Genomic DNA, 25,050 nt, shown 5'->3' on the forward strand with positions numbered 1-25,050 from the left:
ACCGGGCCTTGCACGCCCCTTGCACCGCAGGGCAGCCCTTGAGCCCCCAGCGGCTTTGCACACCCGGCCCCTCGCACGTTTCCACCCGCACAGCGGTGCCGAATTTTACTTGGAAACGAGAGAAGGGGGGAGGAAAAAGCGGGGCAGAGGCAGGCTCGCTCGAGGTGCGCCTCGCCTCAACGCCCGCCGGCATGTTGTGTGGTGACAGACTCCAAGCTGCGCTGTGGCAGCCGACCACAGCTTCCTCCGGCCCTGCCGCCCCCGCCGGCACCACCACCACCACCCAGGGGCGATTAATTGGGAAAAGCTCATCAGGGATGAAGGTGTAGGCTCGGGGCTGCCCATTACACCCAGCCCCTGGGGTCAAGCCAGGGCTGAGCGAGAAGGGGGAGAGGCAGGCAGCGCAGCACGCACGGCGTCGACAGGCAGAGGCTTCTGCTATTTACTCCTCGCCCTTCGGTTTGGTTTCTGCGTGGGTGGCTCACGCGAACAGAAAGGCTGTCGGGTAAACGCCTTGCGGGAACAGGCCGGCCCTTGCACCTCGGCGACAGCCCGCCTTCAGGCACGGTTTTGGGGATGCGCACCAGGGCCCTGTGCCCCAGGGAACTGCAAAGCAGGGCAGCTCTCACCCACCCCCCCAAAAACACTCCAGGTCTGGGCACCGCCCGAGCCACCGGCATCATTCGGAGGCCTTGACCCCAGCAGCAGCACCTGCTTGGGATGAACACTGAGAGGAGTGGGGATAGCGCCTGCCCTAGGTCCCCAACCCCATGGGGTCACCCCGGTGTTCCTCTGGCCCCTTTGCGTGTGCCCTCAGCCCGCCAGAAACCCAGCCTTTCCCTCTGTCCCACCTCAAGGCTTCGGCTGCGCCATCCACCGCCAGATCGAACGTTGGATAGATTTTGGAGGTGCTGCCTTGGCACGGCAGGCTGCCGGCAAGCCTCGCACCCTGGCTCCGCCACACCAGCATGGCCATGAGCATCCCAGGGCCAAGGCACCCAGTACCGCAGGGACAAGGGAATGGGAAAAGGAGACGGCACCCAGCTAGGGGCCACTTGTGCTGCCAGCACACCCTCACTGCGGAGAGCTGGAAGCCCACGATATTGGAGAGCACTAAAAAAAACAGACACCCCATGCACTCAGCTGCTCGCTGAGCTCAAATATTTTAAATTGTGCGGCACCCAGGAATGGAAAAAAATGACTTCTGCTTCTCCAGCCCATTGTGATAAATGTTATTTCACTCGATGCTGGCAGATAAAATCAGTTTAAGCCACATGCCTTAAATACGAGGCTTTATCTGAATCGGTGCTGGAGCCTGACCTTTACCGCAGCGCAGCGGCACAGGGGCACGCTTCATGCGAAACGCTGTCATTTTTCAGCCTTCCGAGCACACCAACAGGCGCAGACCTGCTCGTGAATCATCTGAAGAGCCTCGAAGATGTCACGGGGCAAGAGAAAGAGAGGGAGATGCTTATCTGGGAGAAGGAGGCGGCTTCTTGGGTAGAAGCAGGGTGCTGGGGAGTGGCAGGGGTGTGGGATAACGTGGATGCTCCAGCAGCAGTAGGATGCGCACTGGGTGCTGGCACCTGCTAGGAGCACCCCAAAAACCCTACCTGTGGCATGGGACGAGGGGTGAAGGTGCCACCCTAGCCCCTTCGAGCTGGGGACACCCAGGTGCTGTCAGCAGGACCTGGGGGGATGTTAGTGCCACAGCCCATGGGACGGGGGAGAGGTGCTGGGTTACCGTGCGTCTGGCTCCATAGGGAGGCGTCCGCAACTTCTAACTTCAAATTTTGCCTTTCCTTTTCTCCCCCTTTTTAAATGGAACTGAGAACTCCGGTGCCTGGCAAGCCGGGTTTAGGGAGATTTTACTGGCAGCAAGGGCTCAGGCCGTGGCTGCCCAGGGTTGGGTGGCCACCAGCAAGCCCTAGAGAAAACAAGAGAAGCAAGTGTCAGACCCCGGCAGGGGCCCTGGGCTCATGAAGGGCACCATGGCACAGAACAAAAAATGAGTAAAGTTGGGTTTTCTGCAGAAGAAAGAGCAAGCCACCCACGCGCCAGGAAATCTCTCCTCTGGGCGTGGGTGGTGGAGGCCCCAAGATGAGTTATCTCTAAAGGGCAACTCTGGGGATACCTAGAGATCTTCATCAGCGTGGATTCGGCGCACACAGAGGAAACATCAGCCTTGCCAGCTGGGGTTTTGGGTTTTTGCACTTTTTTTTTTCTTAATCAAAGCTCCTTTTTAGCAGCTTGTTTTAAAGTCGGTTAGAAAACAGGAGGCCCCTGCCGCCCCCCCGACCACCCTTCTGTCACCCTGCTCACACAGCCAGCGTCCTGGGATGCTTTTACCCTTTTCAATGGAAAATACCACGGGTAGCAGCAGCCTGCACCCAGCCCTGCAGAGCGTGGGCAGTGGCCCCAGCTGTCCCCACCAGCTGTGCTACCCTTAGGGTCCCCCCACCAGCCCACAGCCAGAGGAATTTGCAGCAAAGCAGAGAGAGCCCAGGATGGTAAAATCATGGTGCCTCCAGCCCCCCAGCCCATACAGCATGGCCCCAGGGGCATCCTCAGTGTCCACAGGGAGAGGGGGGCTCAGTGAGCCCCTCAAGCCAGGGGCTGGGGCAGCTTTCAGCTCCCCCCTTCCCCCAGTAGATAACGATGTGAAACTCCTACACCCACGCGTGCAGGCGAAGGCTCTGTGGCAGCAGGCACAGCCCTGACATTTGGGTTTTGGAGGCTCGGGTGCAGCTGCTGGGGCCCCACCTGCACTCCCCGGGGAGGACGCACACGTGGGGCGCGCACCTGAACCCCCCCCAGCCGTGTGGGCTGCGTGCAGGGTGATACAAGCGGGCAGGGACAGCTCTGGCCTCCCCAGGTCCTTCTCCGCACACAGAGGCGCTGGAGGAGGCTGCACTACAATGAACGAAATGCTGTGAGCGCGTGAGCCCTGGCAGAGATCTGCGCCTGGATGGGGAACAGCTGGCTCTGGCTCCGCGCGTAAGAAAAGTAAACGGAGGAGAAGGAGGAGGAGGAAAAATCCCCAGCGCCGGGTGTTTATGTTTCCACCCGCTGGAGGAGGCTGCTCCAGCTGATGCGCTCCAGCTGACGGGGCAGCCGGCTGTTTGGGATCAAGGCTGGAGGCTTCCCCTGCGACAGCAGGCAGAGCACGGCGCGGGAAGGGGAGCGTGCCAGCACCACGGCCCAGGGAGCGCGGGCTGGATGCCCCGGGAGGAGAGCGCCGCGGCACGCAGCTGGGCGGCCGCCAGCCGCAGGGAATGGCGGAGCCAGGAGAAGATAAACAAGGAGGGAATTACCAAAAATGACACGTGTGCTGTGGTCAACGCCCCTCCCGCCAATACGGGCTTCTCCACAGTGCAATTTCATTTATCAAAACAACGGGACAAGAGTTTCTCGGTACCTCTACATGCACAGCAGCCTGCAATTTCAGCTTGCTTCGTGGCTGCCTTTCCCACTGCGGTCCCCAGGCCAAAGCGCTGTCTCAGAATAGCAAGGCCTATGAAAAACAAACTCCACATCCCCGGTTGTGGCAAGGCTCAGCTCGCAAGCTGGATGCCCCTGCCCTTTCCCAGCACCCAGCCAGCGTGCTGGGCAGCCTGGGTTTATTTTACCTCTCCAACTGCAGGGTGTTCCTCAAGTTTAACAGCTTGGGCAGAATGTCTGACACAACAAAATACCTCTGCAGCACAGTGAAACCAGGGAGATTCATGAAAGTCTGTTGTTTGTCTCCCTCCTGTGGATAGATGCACAAATAAAATAATGCCCCCGCTGTACCTGGGGCTGTGTGCAGCTCATCCCTGCAGCTCTGGGGGGGCTTTGGTTCCCAGCCAGTTCTCACAGAGGTGCTGGGGATGTCAGGGCTAGAACTGGGTGAGTTCCCACATCACACATGCTGCTGGAAGGCCCCAGTCTCAGGGGAAAGGATCATGCTTTTAGAATACAGACCCAGCCCTGAGAGCAGCGTGGGGCAGCTGTACTTCGGCGCTTCTGCTGGAGAAAGGTCCCCATAAAATGGCAACTTGCGGAAGAAGCAGGAACAGGCTACTTACAGGTGAGACTTAGGAAAACAACACTGAATCCGAGCAAAGTCAGCCATCGCGAACCAGATCAGCCCCTTCTTTTAAGGTTGGAGGCTCTCAAATGATATAAACATTTTTACTGTCATTTTTGCATGCAAAATACAGAACGGCTCTCATCTACCCAAAACCTTTAAACCAGCCTACACGCTGCTGATAAAACATTTTTATCCTCTAGGTAGCAAAGTCAGACTGACATCATCTGAACACTGACATTTTGGGGCACTGTGCATGTGCTGCACGCTAACTTCCCTGGGGCGGGCGCGTAGGACTGCTGGCTCTCATCTTTCCCACAAGCCATCGTTATGAATCACTCCAGATCCTGCAGTTCCCAGTTACAGCTCATTTCATCCTCGACACAGGAGCAAGGCCCTTAGGAAGAGAAGTGCCTCACTGATGGGAACCTCCAAGCAGTCCCTGCTTCTCGACAGTCAAACGCACACCGTGAGTGATCCATTACTCACAGCTGGTACAGCATTAATGCGAAGTGCCACCAGCACACGAGGAACAGTCAGTGTTTACTCCTCGAGATCAATCAGCAGCCACAGAGGCTTGGAGGCAGGCAGTAATAAGCTGCGGTGTGCTTTTTGGGCAAGCGGCCAAAGGCGCACCTGCTGCACGCAGCCGGAGCTCCCGGCGCGCGCCCTTGCGAGCCCCAGGACAGGGCAGCCAGGGAGATTTCACCACCACGTGGGAGCCCTGGGAGAGAGAAGTGAAGGCAGGTCAGGGCACTTCAGCACGCGAGTGCAGCTGGAAAGCCCTCAAGAGTGATCAGAGCTGTGGCTCTGTGAAAAGGTCACAGATGTTTCAGCAGCAAGGCTCAGCTGAGCAGCGTAAAGGATGCAGAAATGAAGTCACTCCACAGCAAGAGGAGCCTGAGAGGAACCATCCCTCCACACGAGCATGAGCCATAGCTCATTCCTGCCTTCCTGGTGCCTGTAGACCACGTCCTGCCCCAGCTGTTCCCAGAGTCCTTTTAAAGGTTCAGCCACAAGAACCAATAGCTTGAACAATTTTTACTTTGAAGAAATGCGAAGGCAGAGAAAGCCTCCCCCGTGAGATTTGCTTGATATAAGCAAATGCGGATACATTGCTCCAAATACTCCAAATAAAAATAAGCTTTTTTTTTTTGAAGTTCCTGTGATTTGGGGCAAAACTAAACTAGTTTGACACTTTGTATTTGACAAGGTATCTCTGAAGCCAAGCTAACCTCACACAAACTCAAGTGAGCCTGTTGCTTTGGCAGTAACCATGCAATGCACTGCTATATTTATTGGCTGCTGTAATTAAGAAATGTGTAGAAATATATTAGAGGAAGAAAAGAGAATAAAGGGTACTTGTAAAAGGAATGCTTTTCTGGAGTTTTCCAGAGCAAGCTGCCAGCTACCACAACATTTTGCCACAGTAAGGGAAAACAAAACCTCACAATGACCAGAAAACAACCATTTCAGTTCCAGCAGGGAGACATTTGTCTCTTGGTTTTGCCTATGTCTCTAATAATTTTTTGTGACTGGTCAGAAGCAAACTTAACAAAAGTAACAAGTGTGACTTAAGTTCTATCTAATCTAAATCTCATCTGCTAACCTCAGTTTCTTTCAACCTAGAAGTTCCTGAGAGAAAGAGTAGAGCATAAGAGTTGTGAATGTATGAGCCACAAACCTCAAAGAATTGCAGTAACAGCACTCTCGAGTGCTGCTGCTCATCCGCACACATCTCATCACCGACTCCAAAGAGCGTTCCCTCCTATTCGTTAGTTATTAGCAGATGGCTTCAGTGGCTTTTCTAAGAGAACAAGGATTTGTCCTCCTTACACCTACCATCCAGGGTTTTTTCCAGGAAGTCTACCAAGTTAAACAAGTTCACCCTCCTGCAGCCTTTAGAGTAGGCTATTTCGCTTCCAATTGCTGTTTTCACTTCTAGAAGAGATTCTGGAATCTTCCGTGATGGTAGGATCCCAGTTTGGAATTACATTCACATTTCCAACAACTTGCTCCTCCCAGAAGGCTCTGTTCACCATTCTTCATATTGGGGAAAACACATCCTGAACACCTCCATACACTTTCCATTTAAGAAAACCAGTCTGCCCTTCGCCTGACTGGACTAAATCCTTTACACAGTAGGGGGCTGCAAGCATCATCTGCACAACCTTTTTCACCAGCTGCTTTCCCCGCTGCTCAAAATGCACTACATATTATTACAACTACAGTCAGTCTCTAGCATGCCTGTGCCTCCCACACTGAAACTACACAAGTTCAATTAACACTTAGTTTCCATGCAGTAAGATTTCTGTGCAACTTCTTTCATGAAACCACAGAAAGATGAAAGTTACCATTCCTGAAGCTAACCCAAGAATGTTTATTTTTAAAACAAGGTATTACAAAAAAGATTTTGCATTCAGGATGTTCCATTCTCAATACCTTTGCAAGCTAAATGCTTATTTTCGTGACCGTTTGTGCTCTATGAGCAACACAACGAGTCTGTTCCGAAGGAACTTTATTTCCTTTGCATATGACTTGCAAAATAAGTCCTTCAGCCTTTTGCGTAGAACTCCTAATGAAGGCAGGCTATGGCAATTTGGTATGTTTAGCATGCTGTCAAAGAACTCTTTCCACACTTCAGCATTGGCAAGCCTGGAAGGAACAACAACAACAACCAAAAAAAGCATCAAAAAAGAGGTTTAACTGTTAAAGTACTGTTTCCTGCATTTACCCGTTCCCACCCCATCTACAGGTTGGAGCAACTGCAGACCATCCTGTAACAGAACAGTTTCCGTTGTGGCATGCTGCTTAGTAAACCAGAGGGATTTTTTCTCCTTCCAGGCAGCAAGAAGCCAAGGATGCAATGCAATTCACCACGTCCACTGCCAAAAGGCTTCCTGTACTTTAGTCAGTAAAGGCAGTTCTGTGAGGCAGTTCCTGTGCACCAAACCTGTGTTTTTCAGAGCACTGAGAGGTAAAGGCAAACAATGCCAAAAGCTGTGACAGAAACTACTACCAGGTTTGAGGTTAATGATATATCTTCCTACAGATGGGAATTTTAAAAAGACTTGACACCAACCTTCTGAAGGAACCTTCAGGCTTCCAGACACCATTTTCATTCTTCACTTGCATGTAGGTACCAAAGAGCATGCAGTAGACCGTTGCTGCTATGCCGAAGTAGTCTGTCTAAAAGTATACGCAAGTTCCGTATTAAAAATGCATACCTGAACCACTAAAAATTTGCAAAAAAGCAAACTCAGAACAAAAAAGAAACCCAAAAAACACAATCCTTGGAGCCAACAGAGCAAGCTCCGTAAGTGCTCCCCTGGAGCACTGAGCTGGATCTACAGCACCAGTGCAGAAGTCTAATATTTCTGTAATTCATCTACTCATATGCTTAATGTACGCATTAAGCTCCAAACGTTCAGGCTGTCTCCACAACCTCATACCTGGTAATTCCACGGTTTCTGTGTCAGCATTTCAATACACTGGAACCCTGACGTTTCACACCTTGCAGTAAACGCAGTTCCTTCAGGAAATAGTTTCATATCTATACTCTGTCCCAAGTCAATGAGCGTCAAGCCATGAGAGAGGCCATCTATGTCACATGTATCATTATCCAGAAACCTTCAACCAAGATGAGAAGCAGCAATTCGATAAGCATCAGACTATAATACCATGATATGATGACATCACATGTAGCAAAGTGAAATACTTGCCTTTCTCCAAGCAGGAAGTTATCAGGTTTAATATCACCATGGATTATTTTGCAGGTATGGAGCTCTTCTACCATATAAAGTATTTTTACAGTGAAATAGATTACAAGCGCTTGAGGCATAACCTTTTCAGGAATTTTTTTGTAAATGTTTATGGCATTCTGTGTACAAAACAAAGATTGGGAAGAACCATCAGCTACACAAAAAAACAGCTCAATATGGATCACATATCCATGTTGGTAAGTACAGACTGTGTTCATAATGAAGTTCCATAAAGTGAAGAGACTCAGGGCACAAGTTGAGCACACTTACCAGCAATGTTCCATAGTTGTAGAGCTCACCAACTAAAATGCTTCCATTTTGGAAAAAATGAGCAGAATAAAAGCGGATGTAAAGATGGCGTATACTTGGATCGAGTCTTTCTACGAGTTGGGTTGCTATGTAGAACTCCCAAGGATTGGAAGGCTTCTGGACCTGTAACCAAAAACGTAATGTACTAGGTATATCTGTTAATTTTTTTTTTTTTAATATAACCAGTAAATTAAAAAAAAAAAGCAGTTCTCAGCTTTTTTCTTAAACTTCAGACCCAAGTTCCTAAACACTTCTTTTTGATCAAATAAAAGACTTACATCTCAAGTAGTTAACCTCAGGTCAATCCACTCAACAAATAATCCTCTTGAATCACTACTTCAATTACATGCCACAACTCCATTGTGGCTTATATGCTCTTTAATGCTATTCAAAATGTTAGCCTTTTGCAACATTGATGTTTTAGCCTCCTGCTGCCAACGTATGCTTTAAGTGAAGGTTTGGTTTATGATGAGTTCCAAAGAGAAGAGCCTTTTTGATTCCTCTCCCTAACACTAAATGCCTGATGTTCAAAAAGAAGCTTCTTAAACACTACATTTAGCTACCAGAAAACTTCCAGTTAAGGTATTATAATAAAAATATTTGTTGGAAGATTGAAACGAGGCAGAGGAGATCCACAATAAGATTCCAAAGGTAGGAAAAACAGATTTGAAGGGGGTAGGGTATCAACCCAATCACACAGCCACATTTCAGCCAGGTTGTATTAAGTGCATGTGGGCTTTCAGCCAGCAGTAGAGATGCAGGGCTGCATGATCAAGTATAACCCTCTTGGGCTAAACTGACCTTGTAGTTACACAGACCTTTTTTTTGGCAGTAGTTCTGATGAAAGCACATCCTATCATCTGTTGCTCAGTCCTGCACTGAAGCAGGCTGCAGAAGGGGAGAGCAGGGAGAGAGCTGCTCAATCTACAACCTCCATCTAGACAAGCTCGCTTGTTAAGAAAACTGCACCCTAGAGGCATCACCCAGAGTATAAAACAGCCAGCAGCCACCAAACAGGCTGGCTGCACAAAGCACAAAAATACTTGTGGAAAGCCAGCAGGCATGCATCTGGAAGCAAGCATCTCTTTCACTGTGACCTAATAGAAAGAGCAGTTTTATCATTAATTCACACACAATTTAGTTTGCTGTGAACTAAGAGCATTTCACACAAATAGATCCATTTGCTCAGCTGAGTAAGATGCCCTAAAGACTAAGAATTATAGCCAGGATACGTATGACTATGCTATATAAAGAAGATCACGAGGAAGTTCAGGCAGGTGAATAAAAAACTTCCCATGTAGAATGTGTTGGACATTACAGCACACAAACTGAACAAGGCTTTGAGGATATTCCAATATGTTTTATTACATATTTGTAAATAAATCTCAGCAAAATCCATCCAGGGAGGTGTCAGATTACTGTAAAATTCCAGAATTTTCCAGCAGAACTATTCTGAAACAACGCTACTTACCTTGAATGTTACTTTCTGATTGTTTCTAGGGTTACTGGCATCCAGAATGGAAGCCTGATAGACTTGAGCAAAAGCTCCTTCTCCAACCAAGCAGTCCACGTGGAATGAGCTAGAACCTTTATGAGGTGGAAAAAAAGAGATTAACAACACAAAGCACTGCTTGCAAACTTCGCAGATGAGACTTTAATACTTGGAGGAGGGGGACAGATTGGGGGGTTGGAAGCACCGGCCATAATCAACTTGTTGCTTTAACCCTAGTGCTAGTCTTTCTCTATTTGCTGTTCTTGCTAGGCATGCTTTCAATAAAAGAGAGCTTGCAATCACTGAAGAGAACAAGAGTGCTATGAAGTGCCATACACTAAAATCAGTGTTTCTATTTTAGTTCAACTCCCTGGAAGTGATCAAATTCTAAAGTGCATTCCTTAAAAAGTAAACATTGATGTTTAAGTCATAGAAGTGTGTTGCAATTATTGTCATACGGATTTTGTTGACAGAGGACTGTTGCTGTTCTATACGAAGTGTACAGAACACCAGTTCTATACTATATACTATACCAGTGTGTATGTCACAAATTACCAGGAAAGGAAAACTAGGAAAAGTATCTTTGTTCCTTCCTCAGAATACCTAATCAAAAATGGTTAGGTTCCGATTTCAAAAAGCAAACAAAAAGGTCCAATTCCATATTTGAGGTTTAGATAACCTGGAAGCTATTTGGATATATGCATAAGTAAACTGGATTAGAAAAATACTTCAGGAGTTCCCAGAAAAACCTGCAACAAGTGCTTCGAAATGAAACATATCAAGTAGCTCTTACCCAAGGGGAGTTCAGTCTTCAGTTTGATGGTTGGAAGAGCAGATTTCCATTCAAAATAGTTGTCATAGGTATTGAGTGGTTTAGGAAGCTCTGATAAGAATTTGCAAATCAATTCCGTATCCCATGGGTTCTCAACAAGGACTTCATAGAAAGAACAATATTTAAGAATAAGAAATAAAGAAAGTGTCATTTCAGAGAAGCAGCACACACACTTATATTTGAAGGAGTATAATTGATTCACACTTGTCCTCCCTCCTATCTCGTACATAGCAGTGATCTCCTTGTAGGACCCACAAGACACTTGACTTACTACAGTGACCACCCGCACATTGGAACAAAGTGCTGCTCCAGTCTCAAACTTCAGAGAAGAAAACCATAGTACCTGAAGTTCTACTAGTCCTGGCTGTCCTGTCCTGCTCAGTTCCAGACAGCTTGTCATAGGAATTCTTGTCCACCCCAACAGATGAATATTCAGCTCTACTAGTGGCAGTCTGCTCACGTAATTTGTGAGAAGCAGCGGTAGCAGTAACATTTCCTAGAGGTTCTCCTTGTTCTGCGATGTGTTCAAGAGCAGGGCTACATGTTTAAAACAAAATATTAATTGACAGTACTGCCACGGCATTTTGATATCTTCAATAAGCCACACGTACATCACACATCCATGCTTGCAACCTTTGCCATAACCTTAAGAACTCTGGGTGTGGTTCAATAATGGCCTCCATACGCTATCTACATCTTTTACTTCAAGCAGCAATTAAATCTGTTAAAGGACAGAGCCTAGCAGACTTATCAGCATTTCATATTTGCTCATGATTACTTTATGCGTTTACTCTTCAATAAGGCCTGCAGACTTCTCTGACAAAACCTTCTGTAGATCTTGGCACTCTAGCTCAGAGCTACCTCACACCTAGCAGCTCAGCAGAACTGCTCTAGCCTCTATATCCATATACACTGAGCAATGCATCCCGTGACAGGAAGCACGCTGGCAGAATCAACAAGGTGACCTTAGCCTTCAAAGCCACATCATATGTTCTCTTCTTGACCATCTCTATGGAATCATTCAACACGTCTATCCTCACACTTGAGCGAGAGATGTATGTTACAGAAAAGGTACTGCTGAGCCTCCCAAGAAAACTATTACACAAGGTTCTATGGGGAGGTCAAGTTAACTCCATTAACTGTAGAAGTTCAAATACTGCAAGTCAAGCATTTTCCAAGTGTCTGTTTCACCCACATGCCTTGCAAACACTGCTTCCCCAAACGCAGCGGTAGTGCTACCAACTAGCAGTTATTGCCGCCCCCCAGGGGCAAAAAGAGACTTAAAAGAATCAGTACAATTGTTCAAGCACTTGATACTCATACAGTGTGACGAAAAATTAAATCATTGGAGCTTTTCAAGGGACATAATCACCACGCCCAGGTTCATGCAACTTCAGAGTGACTGTTTACTAGCGTACATCTTAGCAATTTTATTCAAATATGTTAGCTCTAGATTGCTTGGAAAGCTTGCACCAAGAACAGCACAGCAGAGCTGCCTATGCTGGCATAAATTTGCATTGCAACCTGAAATCTTGAAAATCTCAGCAAGTCAACGCTATACCTTAGCTTCTTAGTTTTTGCCTGTTTGTGCAGTTCTTCAGAAGACTCCAAATCCATTTGCAGCATGTCATCCCTGGGAGCTGAACAAAGGGAGCAGTAACAATAGCACATGCTTATTATCCCAAAAGACAAGCACATTCAGAGTATTATTACCAACACAAGAAGGGTAGAGTCACACTGCAGATGTGGAAATTGCTAAGGTATCACAAGAGCAAGCATCAAACAAGCTTATTTTAAAACATACAAGAAAAGACAATAGCTTGGATTTCTTCAGGGAAGAGTATTCCAAGACTGAAAGAGGGATAGACAAGCATAATGGTCCTCGCTGAAGAGGATGATGCCTGGACTTCAGTCAATTGAACTCTGAGAACTCTGCAATAGCTCAGAACAGCCATTTGACAGCACAGCCAAAGGCTCCCCTGTCTCTTGCCACCTGTTCTTCATCCCCAGTTAAAGAAATTCTTGGAAAATTTAAGTGCTGGGTCTGCCCATGCTCCCAGAAGCTGTTCTGCAATGAATTTGCATTCAGAAGTTGCAGCAGCACAGCCTACGCTGTATTTGGCAAGGCCTGCAAGGTAAGTAGGGTATAGAAATAGTTACACGGCACTGAATTAGATGCTCTGAACCTGAAGTATTCATTATTTTACCTTTGTCCTCCAAAGCTTGTCGTGAAGGTGCTGACAGGTAATTAAATGGTGTTGATACAAGCTGGGCAGCTCGTGCAAAGTCTCTTGTGTTGTTTGGACTGGCAGCTAATGTTTTATTACTACATGGTACATTCCACACCGTATAATCATCCCTCAAGAACTCTGGTGTCCCTGTTTCTTCCTGGACAGGGAAATAAACACGCAGATTTACGTTAAGCCATCAAAACTGTCCTGTCAGACCTACACTGTAACATACTAGCAGCCTCCAGTCTCAGTAATGCAGAGTCTGAATGTGTCAACTTATGTTATTAGAAAAATAAAGGAAAGTCAGCATAGCCTAAATCACAGTCTTATGTAGTTTTGTGTCAGGCTTGTGTGTTGGCAATAATCAGTTCCACAGCAAAATGTTAGACATCAAAAAATTGTCATAGGAGAATCTGAAGAAGCTTCTCACTTGCATCCAAGCAGTCCGAAGTTTCATGCATCTCCTTGGCTATGAAAATTGTCAGGTGGTTAGCACAACTTCAGGCATTTCTCGTTCCCTCTCCCTGTCATTCCTTCCCTACAGAGATGCCAAATCTACACCTCAACTGCAGTCAGATCTGTTCTACGAATAGAGGTCTCCACTATTAAGCTCCTAAAATTTTTATGAAAATTAACAAGTGAAAAAGCTCATCCCGCTATCAGTGAACAGAAAGGGGTAGGTAGGCTTTAACAAAATATCATTCGTAGGACTGTTGAGGGACTGGGACAACAGAAACATAACTACCTAACCTGTCATCAAGGCTAATTCTTGCAATAAGATCAAACACTCACTTCTGTACAGTCAGTCAAGGGACGTTGTCCAATAGTTCTGGGCTCTTCTGACTTCTTTTTACGCTGTGGGATTCTGACAAAACAGGTAGCTTAGAATAACTTTTCCCCAGAAACCTTCCAAGGCAGACTGATCATAACAAAGATTTGATGCTTTTATTTATTTAAAGAAAGCCATTTGTGGATACTAACAGAAGTTGCAGTAGCTCAAGAAACAAGCTATCCTCAGTTGTCCAGAAAATTAAGCATCTTAAGCACACTGTGCAAACAGGAAAGTTGCGCAATTCTACAGAGAAGCAGCTACAGCTTTCTCATGCCACTTCCCCACAGCTGCTACTGATTTTATTCAAGCCAATCCTCATACTGCAAATACAGTCATAGCAAAATTATATGGAATAGAATCAATCCTATATGTAATTCTTAATAAACAGCTCTGTTGCTTTTTTTTCCTCCTTACCTGCTGTTCTCTTTTTCATTCTCATCTTCAAAGATAGAAAACATAGGCACGACAGGGGCAGCAACATTAACTTTCGAGGTTCCATCAGGCTCTTAAAATAAGAGATCACCGATCGTCACACAGTGGAGATTATATTAAGTCACATTTTTCCCCTAACCAAGCAGCTGAGGGGCTTGAAGTTGTACCTTCTCTTTTAGCATACTGCACAATTATTTTTGGTCAGGCACAGACATGCTATAGCGAGGCACCCCTTAGAAGTAAAGATGCTTGTTTTGAGGAAGGTCAGTGGCTTGATAATAGGTTAGTTTTGGCACATATGGACTTGAAATAGATATAACTTATTTTCTTGTAAAGACTGGATAGAAACTTTAAAAAATAAAAGAAACTGAAGCAGATAAACAAGGTAAACATGCAAGTGCTTAAAGCCAGAGTAAGAGATGCAGTCACGGCTATATCCATGAGCATCCTCAGAACTACCACTCAACTGGTCTTTCTTATAAAGGCTTGGAAATGGGGAAGATTTTTCCATCTCAGAAAACCAAGAATGGCCAGGAATACAGAAGCTTCCTTGGCTGCATCTGAGCTGCTGTGAAATATCCTTGAGCTCACTGTCATAAGCCACTACCTAGCTTTCAGAGAGACTTAACTGTTACTGATAAGCTGGAAATTCAGAGACTAACATCTAGCTTGCAAAATGGCTTAGAAACAAAGCTTTATTCATATGAAGGATCAGCTGTGCACTTTTCAAAGTCAGGTTTTAAATACCACAGAAGTGTCTACAGAGAAGCAACATTTAATGATGATGTTAATAGGCTGCTAGCATTAAAGTACTACTGCCTGTCTTAGACTGCGCATCAACATTTAGAACTTGTCAATAAATCAAATGCACTACCAGGTTGAGAAATTGCTTCTTCGCTTTACACTGACTCACACAACTACTTGCTTCAAAATTACGGGGTACAGGGGTAGGAGTATGCAAGAAACATAGGAGTGAAATAAAGGACATAGGACTAAAAAAAAAAAAAAAAAGGTACATACCCCTTTTTCTACAAAAGACCTCAAATTGCTCCTCACTTTCTTCAAGAGATGGTTCAGGTGAGAAGGGTGTTTGAAACACATCCATTAGAAATCCTAGAAATAGAAAAGAAAAATACATGAATGCACCCAATAAAGTTTATCCGCTCTGTAATAGTTGAATTGAATGATTCTTATGATTTATCAAATGCCAGTAAACTATTATTCCTTATTCTTGCATTTAAACACTCCAGATAACTGAGCAGGAAGACTAGACTTAACCAATGCATATCTGCTGGTGCCATGAATTTTTCTCCCTAAAAAAACCCTCATACTCTCAAAGATAAGATTTTTGGTTCTTCTAAAGGAGGAAGTTCTTTTATTTTTTAAGAGATTTGGATAACTAATGCATACCACAAGCTTTTTGGTTTTTCTTTTTACAGATTTATATTCAGCAGTAGCTGTTTGCTACATAGTAGTAGTTAACAGGCTTACTACCAAAACAGAAGAACATGGCAGAAGCACACAAAAGGAACAGAGTAACTTCTGGGTACTATCACTCTACATCTGATATCAGAAAAAAGTCACAATTTCCATTGTGGGATTTTGAAAAATCAGCATTTAGAATTGATAACGCTCATCCTATAAAACAAAAAACTTTTGCATAAGGCACCCTGGTTTGAACTCTGAGGGAAGCTTGATGTCAACAAGAGTCAAGTTATTAACTTCCTATCATTCTTCCACGTTAGCCTGTTGAAAGTCATCATCTCAGAAACAAGAGTCACCAACAGTACAAACTCAGCTGAACATGCTGCTCAAAGCAGCCTAGCAGGTGTATAACCAGTGACTTGTTCAGAATTTGACAACACGTGGCTGCTGGGATGTTACTAAGGCTGCTATTTCTTGAGCTGAGTTTTACTGCCCCTGTCTTGGAAGATGATGTTGGGTCACCAAGTCAACTGCAGAAGAAGAGTACCAGTACCATTAATTTTATTTTCCTCTAGGTGTAAATGTCTATAGCTACATAGCCTCATTTTATATTCAGTTCCACTAAAAGTTACCAGGCAAGACCCCATTAATTCCAGTGAAACTAGCATATTATTCCAGATGCCTACCCAATGCTTCTTTGGTATGAACTGTAGGTGAAGGTTGCACTTTGAATGGCGTTGCCTGTGTTGCTCCTCCAAGGGAGGTATTTGGTGTAGCTTGAGAAGCATTTCCAGAAGCAAAGGAAGAATTTCCAACTCTAGATGCTAGAAAAGAAAACAGCGAGATCATTTCTAAACTAGCCTGGGATTGTTTATCAACATTTCAGTAGCCAGCAAAATGTTAGCAAGAGAAGTAAACAAGAGGAGTAGCAGAATGACAACCCAGAATTTTGGGAGAGCAGAATTTGGCTTGTTCAGTGATCTGCTTGTTCCCAAGGGAGACTGCCCTGAAGGGCAGGATGGACCTTGGACAGCTGGGTGGTCTTTGAGGATGCTCTCAGTTCACAGGAACAATCCGTTCTGACACAGTTAAGCAGGAAGGAAGCCAGTGAAGACAAAGGACTCCTGACCGAGCTCAAACTAAAAAGGAATTGCACAGAAAGTGGAAACAGGGACCAGCTACATGGAAAGGATACTGAGACGTTGCCCAAACATGCAAGGATGGAGTCAGGAAAGTCAAAAAGCTTAACTAGGGTTGGAACTAGTGAGAGATGTGGCAACAACCATTTCTTGTAGAGAAAAAAAAAAAGAACCAGAAAAAATAAGGAAACTGAACCCACTGCTCAGTAGGGTAAGGGACCTAGCAAAAGGTGACATGGAAAAGGATGTTTTGCCCACGTTCTTACTCTAAGGTCTGCCCCCAAGTCCCTGAAGGTTCTGACAGAAACTAGGGGAAGGAAGCATTATGTCAGAGACCTCAAGAGTTCCCAGCCAGCCAAGGTTAATTTACACAGTGAAGTATAAACAGCCTGTAAGTGCTAAGAGTTTAAAACTGAAAGTGATTAGTGGATCTTATAGTCTGTTTCCCTTTGTATTATGGGTCACTGTTTCAGCCAGGTTACTGCTGTATTAAGTTTCAGCATTTTAGTCTCATTTCTCTGCCACATCACCTCTTTAGGAAGAGAAAACATGCTCCCAGTAACCTGAGGAAAATCCCCTCCCAAGGGCAAATCATTTAGCCACTCAGAAGGGTCATCTTCCCTGGAAAGCAGTGGTCCGCTAAAACCAGTATCTACTGGTGGCAACTGTGCCCAGTCACTAATGACTGAAAACACACGGTCAGTAAGAGTCAACTAACAAAGTATTAAAACTCACACAAATTCCTTTGAAGTTAAAAACATAATATTTCATCTTGGTCATCTAAATGCAGAACTGTAAGTAGTAATGGAAGCTCAAGAAGTCATACAATTCACTTTCTGCTCCTGCATCATATGTATCCCACATAATTTCACATATACATCCAACACACTTCATTGTATTTTTTCCAGAAGATCCAGAATTCCTACTACAGATTAAATAGGTAATCTCACTTTAAAAGCAAAATTTCTAGGTTGTTTTTACAATTAACTATTGAAATTCTTTCCCAAATTAAGTGTTCTTTGTAGTTACCAGAAAAAAATTATGTCTTATTCATAATGGGAATGGAAATGCAAATACTGAAATAGTGCCGTCCCACACATTTGGTGTGAGACTTCAGTCATCAGGTAGAACTACATGATAAAGTCCTGTACACATTTATGTTGAATATTCAAGAACTTTCAAGTAAGATGGTCTAGGTCTACCAAAACTGAAAAGCTATGTGCTATTCAACTCCAGCCAGCGAAGTCATATCAGCTGCACTGGTCTTGTCAAGAGTTAGTTTATTACCTTCCTTCACATCCACACAAGTAGCTAGTCCAGTGGATCTCCTTTTAGAGCGCCTTCAAATGAAAAATTAAAAACCGTTAGAGCTTGAAATAAATACCTTTCTTCTAAATTAAATTATTTTTAAAAAGTTCAGCTTCAGTTCAGGACTTAATAATAATGCATTTTAAGCAGTACAGGGTCCTTTCCCAGCTTAGAACAAAGGAAACATCTCAGAAAGGACAACCAGGGATCCTGCTTTTTCCACACAAAGGACACGTAAATGAAGTCAAAGAACTTTTTAGAAAATTATTATATCTCCCCCGGGCCCTCCAAGTTTCTCACACAGTTGCCAATAGAAACAAAACCCAAAAGGCAGAGTCCTTTAAAAAAGATAAAACACAGGCATTAAGTATTCTTGGATAGTTTGTCTCCCTTATACAAGTGAATGACAACTGCTTCTGTTTCACCTCACCTTGTCAGTCAAACCTACTCAGACATGCCCATTTTGTTGCCAACCTAGGTTTCTGGTCCCCCCCCCACCCCCCAAATTGTTTCATGCATTAGATCTGTCACACAAGCCAAAGTGCAAAAGATAAATAAAAGCACTTTCTTTTCCAGAGACATTTGCAGCCAAGTTGTAACATCTGGTATCTGCATGAACTAAGCACATTCTGTTGTTTATTTCGGGCATGCCAGGGACACAAATGCTGAATAATCACTTTGGTTATGCAATGAATTTGTTCTTAGTTATTACAACTAAAACATGGGGTGAAAAGAATTAGAGACTGAAGTAAGGATCCTAAGTTATAAGAGTTTGATCTACGTCTAAATATTGGTTTCCACAGGCTAATTCAGATTTTTTCAGAAGAGTAAAAACCCTTTCTTCAAGCTAGTTTTCAGGTAAAGCGTAACTACAGAAGACCGCACAATTTGTAGAACAAGAATCAAACTGTTTATACATACTGTTCTCCAGTGATCCAATTAAGAGTTGAGTCAGGACGCGCCTGCTCTTGAGCTGGAGCACCGTTGAATGGAGAGTGTAACAAACTCTTCTGGACTTCTCCAAGCTCGTGCTGAGTTTTGATTGTGTCCTTCTTGTATGTTGCTTCCAACAACAAGGAAGATTTCATCTGGTGGCCAACTGGGTTCATGGACTTCAGTGTAAGAGCATTTGATGACAAAGTGCTTGACTGAAGCTGGTCTGGCACCAGCCCTTGGAGGGTTTGCAGACCTGAGCTTTGACAAGATGCCATCCATTTCTGCTGCAGAGCTGCGCTAGGTGCTACATGTGAATATACCTTCAGAGATGAAAAATACTATTTTACCCTCAAAAACCCACACATGTATAAACATTGCCATTTACCCTTTTATTTTGCATAACTAGAATAGCTTATCATGCTTAAGAGAACTTTCACATGCAACTAAAACTAGATCACAGAGAAGCAAAACCAATCTTTGAGGTTTCACAATTAAAAGTGTTTCATCATGTATTTAAGGTTATGCCAGGTATCTATACTAGTCAGATATTGCAACCTTGACTTCCAGATTTGGTTAACACAGTGCTTGGGTTACCATTTAAAGCGCAGCTAAATTTTATGCAGCAAGTTCAATAGGACTGCTCCTATTTATCATAGCCCAAACTCACCGACGGCTTATTTTGTTCAGCTAACGTTGTAGATGCTGGTTCCAGTCTGGTTTCCTCCAAACTTTTGGTGAGCTGAGTGAGCTGTTCCAGCTTCTGCTGCAGGGCTTGCAGTTCAAGGACAGCTGATTCTTTTCTTTTGATAGAATCCCTCTCTTCTTCTTCTAATGAAGAAATGTCGATATTAAGTAAACCAGATATTAAATCAAACGATGAGAAGGGACAGCTACACAACATTATCTCAACACTAGCCTGGACACCAGCAGCAGCCCTAATGCTTCTAGGAGTTCACAGGCCAGGATACCTCTCTTGCACTTAGAGTGCCAGCCTCAGTGCTCCTACTGCAAGCATACTCATGCCTCCCATCTTCAGTACAAAAGAACACTAAGCTCTGAAAAATTCTATCAAAGCAACCCTTTGGTAACATCTGAGTGGAGATGGAGCCTGCTGTCCCTGAAGGGAGAGCTGTTTGCTGGGAATTATCATACATAACTACTGCAATAAAAAAAAAAAAACACCCAAACACTTGTTTTAAATATGCATTTAGAAACACAATGGTAAGAATACTCTGGACTCTGATTACAGACTACAAAGAGGAACAAAGATATTCTTTATCTTGAATTATAGGTATCAGCTGGTAAGCACAGAGCCACAGATACAACTCACATCAGGGTAACTTAGTACTGCTAAGAGCTGTCTGTACTTGCCTGCAATTTCCTCAGAAGGAACAACACTTCTTAAGAAAATCGAGGCTTCAAAAAACAAAACCAAAAGGATGAGCTTAAAATCTAAATGTCAGCATCGTGACAGTTTTGGAATTAAGTCCTTGAAGGTTTTGAAAACAACTTGACACCATTACACGTCAGTCATTTGGCCTGTTTACTAATGTTTCCTAGCTTACCACAGCCTGTTTTTGTACAGGGATGATAATCTGGCCTTTGAGAAAGTTTTCAGGCTTCAACAGAGCTTGAAAAGACATGAATACAGACAGGTGCTACTTTTCCAAGAACATAAGAATGGTTTTGAAATAGGTAGAAGAAGAATACCGCGTTCTTTCTGTCTTCTGAGGCGCTCGCATTTCATGAAGTATCGCTTGGCTCTGAGCTCCTCAAATGAAAGTTCAGAGCCTTCACATATGAGCAGGTTTTTATTATACATTGCAACCTGCTCACATTCAACAGCAGCAGATGATGACTTAGGAAGAACTTCAGATTTGGAGAGGTATGTCACATACTTTCTGTGAGGAAAAATAAAAAAGCTCTGTTCAAGTTTGTTGGATTTGTTCTGGGGAATATGTTATTTTTTTCCCAAAAAGTGAGGCCCCCTCCCCTCTTTCTTTTTTTTTTTTTTTTTTTTAAACTTACACTTCTCTTTCACCAGAAGAGCAGGACTGAGTACCAGCACAATCAGAACCCTAAAGTTGTGGGGTAGGGAGAAAGAAATCCAGCATTATATTTAGCCATCCATTTTGACAGGACTAGCAATCAGGAAGTCCATAATATTTAATTTGGATCAAAGAGATGACAATTCAGACCATGAGCATAGTGAGCATAGCAAGAACAAACAGATCAGGAGAAATATACAAGTGATCACAGCCTGAGAAAGCTCATCCTGAAGAATTAACTGTCTAAGAGTCTGCTGTTATCACTGAGAATTTTTGGAAAATGAGCAAGATCTCAGAGAATCCAGACACAAGGATATACTTCTGGAAACTGCAGTCCTCAGAAGGATTCTGGGAGGAGTTGAACAGGCGTTTTCTAGTCCCCAAAAAACAGGACTGTAATTTCTAGATCACGTGGGTTTGTAAAGAACAGACTGGATGGCCTCCTCTGACTTCTTTCTTTGACAAGCTATCCAATTTCAGGGGTATGGAGGCAGGCAAGAGGTCTAAGCAGCTTTAATCATTCATGACACCTTTTAGTACTTGCAGGCAATACCAAACTGAAAGAGTCACAAGCACTTTAGAAAATGGGACAAAGTTGAGAAAGCTGACATATTTCCTACCCACAGTTTTTCAGTCTTAAATTTCACACACCCCCCATTCATCTTTCATCTTATTCTGTCAAAAGAACTGCAAAGAAATTTAACTAGCTCCGTCAAACCTCAGAACTACAGTGCTGCATTCTGGTACTTATCTAAGATGGGTTAGAATTAATACGGTTTCTTTTTTGGTTTTATTGTGGGGAAGAGGATGGAGGAAGAAGACTCCAGAGTGACACAATTTGGGCTGAAAAGTTAACTAAAATTTCTACAAGGTATGAAAAGAACCTCAGCTGGAACTTGCTCCACACTGACGTGGCAAGCTACAGAGTGCTCTATTGACATTCCTCCACAGAGGGGCTCAGGAGCCATGAGAGTGTCATCTCCTAGTAATTTCCCATCATCAGACTGATTTCTACGCCAAGCCACCATCTCACTAAGGACCATTTTGGAAGTTTCCCTTCTTCCTCTGGCATTATCTTTTATTTATTCTTCAATAGCATATAAAAGTAGTAGCATGGAAATTCACTGTGGACGATATTCAGTCACAACAGACAAAATACCATTTATAGTACTATCCCTGCAAAGAACACTAACTAGCTGGATGCATCACCCTGCCTGGGATACTGGAAATGCGTTGAGTAACTAATAACTGTGACCCCATACTTGTGAAACTATTTCTACAAAGATAGGTTTTAGGCTCTAAGCATCACATCAGCAACATTTCTTAGACGTGGAAGATACTGTTAGAATATTTTAATGTTTTTATTCAGTCAAGCTCTTTAATCCAAAACTTACGCAAGGGTCTCACAATCTCCCCCATACTAATTCATTTCTCAAGCCTGTTACCTGATTATTGCAAGTATATGCTGGATCGTTAAGATTCGTAACACCTTTTCGAGGAGACATTTGATTTGCAGCCTGTGAAGTTTGAAGTGGTTTTATAACAGCAGCACCTGGGACAGATTACACAGGCTTGCATTAACAAGTAGAAATCTTTTTTCTCATGTATGAATTTTTACTTACAACTTTAAGCATTTGAAAAATTTATATTTTGTTTTGAATACACTTAAGAATCTTTAATACAACTAGGAAAATGGTAAAAAACAGTTCCTACAGGAACCCTATTACACTTTGTAATCATTCAACTAGCTCTGGAACTTAACAAAAGCTCTCAGTTGCATCCTCTACAGTGCATATTATTATTTCTTTATGTTGAGGGATTTTTTGAAACAGCAAAAATCCCATGGCTTGCTGCAGCTGAGCAAACCAAGCTACCAGAGCAACTATGAGAAGTTCCCATGACAGTGTTCCCACATCACCCAGTTGAGGAATTTAGAAGAATATTGTTACCAGCCTCTGGCTTCAAGGACACTGTCTATGTGATTGCTAATCACAAGGGGGTTTTTTTCTTGTAGTTGTTTGTCTGAGTGCTTTTGACCAATAATCTTGTGTGAGACACTAACCGCCCCTGTTAAGTTCACTGTAAAAGTTAGGCTATTCGGGCAATAAAATGGAGCATGATGTGACTCTACTGGTGTCTGTTGTGCTTTCGGCCATGCTTCCTGCAACATCTTTACACTCAGAGAAGACACCGCTATCATTTGCGGTATCAATGATAGAAGACCCAGCTACCATTTATGCGTGGTAAGGAGCACGAGCTCTTCAAACTTAATTTTAAGTTTTGTCATTAAAATATTATTGCTCTAAATTATTAATTCCCTAATTTTAGAGCTGTTACTCACATTCTCTGTTTTGATTGTTCACACTCCTAATTATAGGAATATTCTCATATTGAAATTACAACATCTCAGCCTTCAGCTGCTTTACTGAAACAAATCTCTGCTGGACGTTTTAACACCGTAGCTAGAATAGAATCAATACAGCAGGTTCCCCAAACAGAGCACTATTAATCCCACCTAGACATCAGAAGGGCTAAGAGAAAGGAAGCACGAACAGCTTCCTTCACAGTGACAAAATCCACTGATCAAGGGAAAAGATTCATCCAATTGAGGTACAGTTCACAGGCAGATGATCTGTAGCCTCACCTTGCAGAGGAGGATTCTGAGGATCGTAATTCTGCAGCCAGCTAAATTGCAAGAAACATCAGTTATTATCATTAAGTCACCTGTCCCCCACCCACGCCCAGAAACCTTTGATTTCCTTGTACAGTCCTCATGCCTAGAAATCAAACACTAAGATGCTCACATAACTTCCAGGACATATTCCTGAACATATCCTAGTAGTTTTACATTCTGAAAAGCAAAACAACTCCGCAATAGGTGGCAAGAGATGAAAATCTTGTTTATCATCAGCTGAGTGAATATATCTCACGATAAGCAATTAACAAAGCTCACACTCAATAAATCCAAGATATGCTTTAATTTGGATCTATTTAACAGAACATAGACAAGAAGCAGATCAACCAGTTTCAGGATTTTCTTTCGTGACTCTGCTTCACTTAAGGCACTGTGGTACAGGCTTTCCCAGTACACCCTTTAAAACAGACAACACATACTGAACAGCAAAGAATAACCATCCTTAAGCTTATACCCACCTGTCACAAAAATAATCATTGGTGTATATACGCTCTGTGCTATAGCAAAGAAAAAAAACAGCCGAACACTATCTAAATAGCTCTGTAAGTAAAAGACGCATCAGAATTACCAGTACAGCTGTTCCAAGCTCTCTCGTGGTTGTGCCTGGTTTTGAAATCCCTTTTGAAGGACAGCTACTGCACAGCGCATGTTGCCCTCATTTACCAGCTGCTGAGCCCAAGCAGTATAGAAGGCAGAGGCATTTGCACCGACTCCCTGCCCATGCAGGTAGTCAAAGTACTCACACGGAGAGCTGATGAACTCTGCCTGCACGAGACAAAAACACACAACCCGTAGGCACTTCCAGGGAAGTTACAGGAGTATTACAAGAGTAAAAAACAGGAACAATTTCTTACTTTTCACGTTAAGAAAGATTTTTATTTATTTTTTAAGATAGAAACAGCTGGCAGATGTTTCTCACGAGCTAAGCAGCTTCACGAGAAAGCTTTTCAAAAGGAACCTTTTAGGAAGGAAGGCGCTTGCCCTTCCCCTTCACGGCGGGGTGAGCGCCGCCGCCCGCACCTACCAGCTTCAGGCAGTAGCCGACGAACCTGGGGTCCCGGCGGTACCTCCCCTCGGGCAGGAACTCCGCCACCAGCCGCTCCAGCAGCCCGGGCAGCCGCGCTCGCCGCTCCGGGGCGGGCAGGCAGCCCTCCAGCCACCGCGCGTACCTGAGGGGGGGAAACGGCCGGGGCCGCGTCAGGCATCGCCAAACGCCTCAGCCCGGCCCAGCCCAGCCCGGCCCGGCCCGCGCACCCACCTGTCCCACGGCTCCAGCGGGTCGCTGCCGACATAGCTCCGGAGCTGAGCCTCCAGGCTCCTGCGGGGCGGCACGTTAGGGGATGGGGGAACCGGGAGCCACCCCCCAGCCCCCCCCAGCCCCCCTCAGGCCGCCCCCAGCCCCCTCACAGCCGCCCCCCGGCGCCGTCCCCTCACCGCCCGCCCTCCTCCATGGCGCCGCCACAGCCCCAACCGCCGCCGGTTCAAACCCCGCGCGCCGCCTCCCCATTGGCCGCCCCCTCCACCAATCGCTGAGCGGCCCC

At 44.5% G+C, this 25,050-nt stretch overlaps 1 protein-coding gene across 2 annotated transcripts; it reads right to left on the minus strand.

The window, feature by feature from the left end:
- Positions 1-6,429: 6,429 nt before the first annotated feature.
- BUB1 (BUB1 mitotic checkpoint serine/threonine kinase) lies at positions 6,430-25,038 on the minus strand. Of its 2 annotated transcripts, XM_027453195.3 has the most exons (25): positions 24,944-25,038; positions 24,768-24,827; positions 24,534-24,678; positions 24,078-24,274; positions 23,459-23,499; positions 22,260-22,366; positions 20,795-20,844; positions 20,477-20,667; positions 19,434-19,594; positions 18,752-19,086; positions 17,810-17,862; positions 16,070-16,207; positions 14,979-15,071; positions 13,941-14,031; positions 13,487-13,559; positions 12,671-12,851; positions 12,025-12,103; positions 10,807-11,000; positions 10,425-10,565; positions 9,611-9,726; positions 8,101-8,262; positions 7,792-7,949; positions 7,522-7,699; positions 7,152-7,258; positions 6,430-6,724 (listed from the first exon to the last, which is right to left on the minus strand). In XM_027453195.3, exons 1-25 carry the CDS (start codon positions 24,958-24,960, stop codon positions 6,529-6,531), a joined length of 3,264 nt encoding a protein of 1,087 aa, XP_027308996.3. In that variant the 5' UTR covers positions 24,961-25,038; the 3' UTR covers positions 6,430-6,528. The 2 variants fall into 2 exon arrangements, with proteins under 2 accessions (XP_027308996.3, XP_071891175.1); XM_072035074.1 differs by lacking the exon at positions 24,944-25,038 and having other exon boundaries at positions 24,559-24,678; positions 24,768-24,929.
- Positions 25,039-25,050: the final 12 nt, after the last annotated feature.

The sequence above is a fragment of the Anas platyrhynchos genome, chromosome 3 (genome assembly GCF_047663525.1).
Source record: "Anas platyrhynchos isolate ZD024472 breed Pekin duck chromosome 3, IASCAAS_PekinDuck_T2T, whole genome shotgun sequence".
Classification (NCBI taxonomy): domain Eukaryota; kingdom Metazoa; phylum Chordata; class Aves; order Anseriformes; family Anatidae; genus Anas; species Anas platyrhynchos.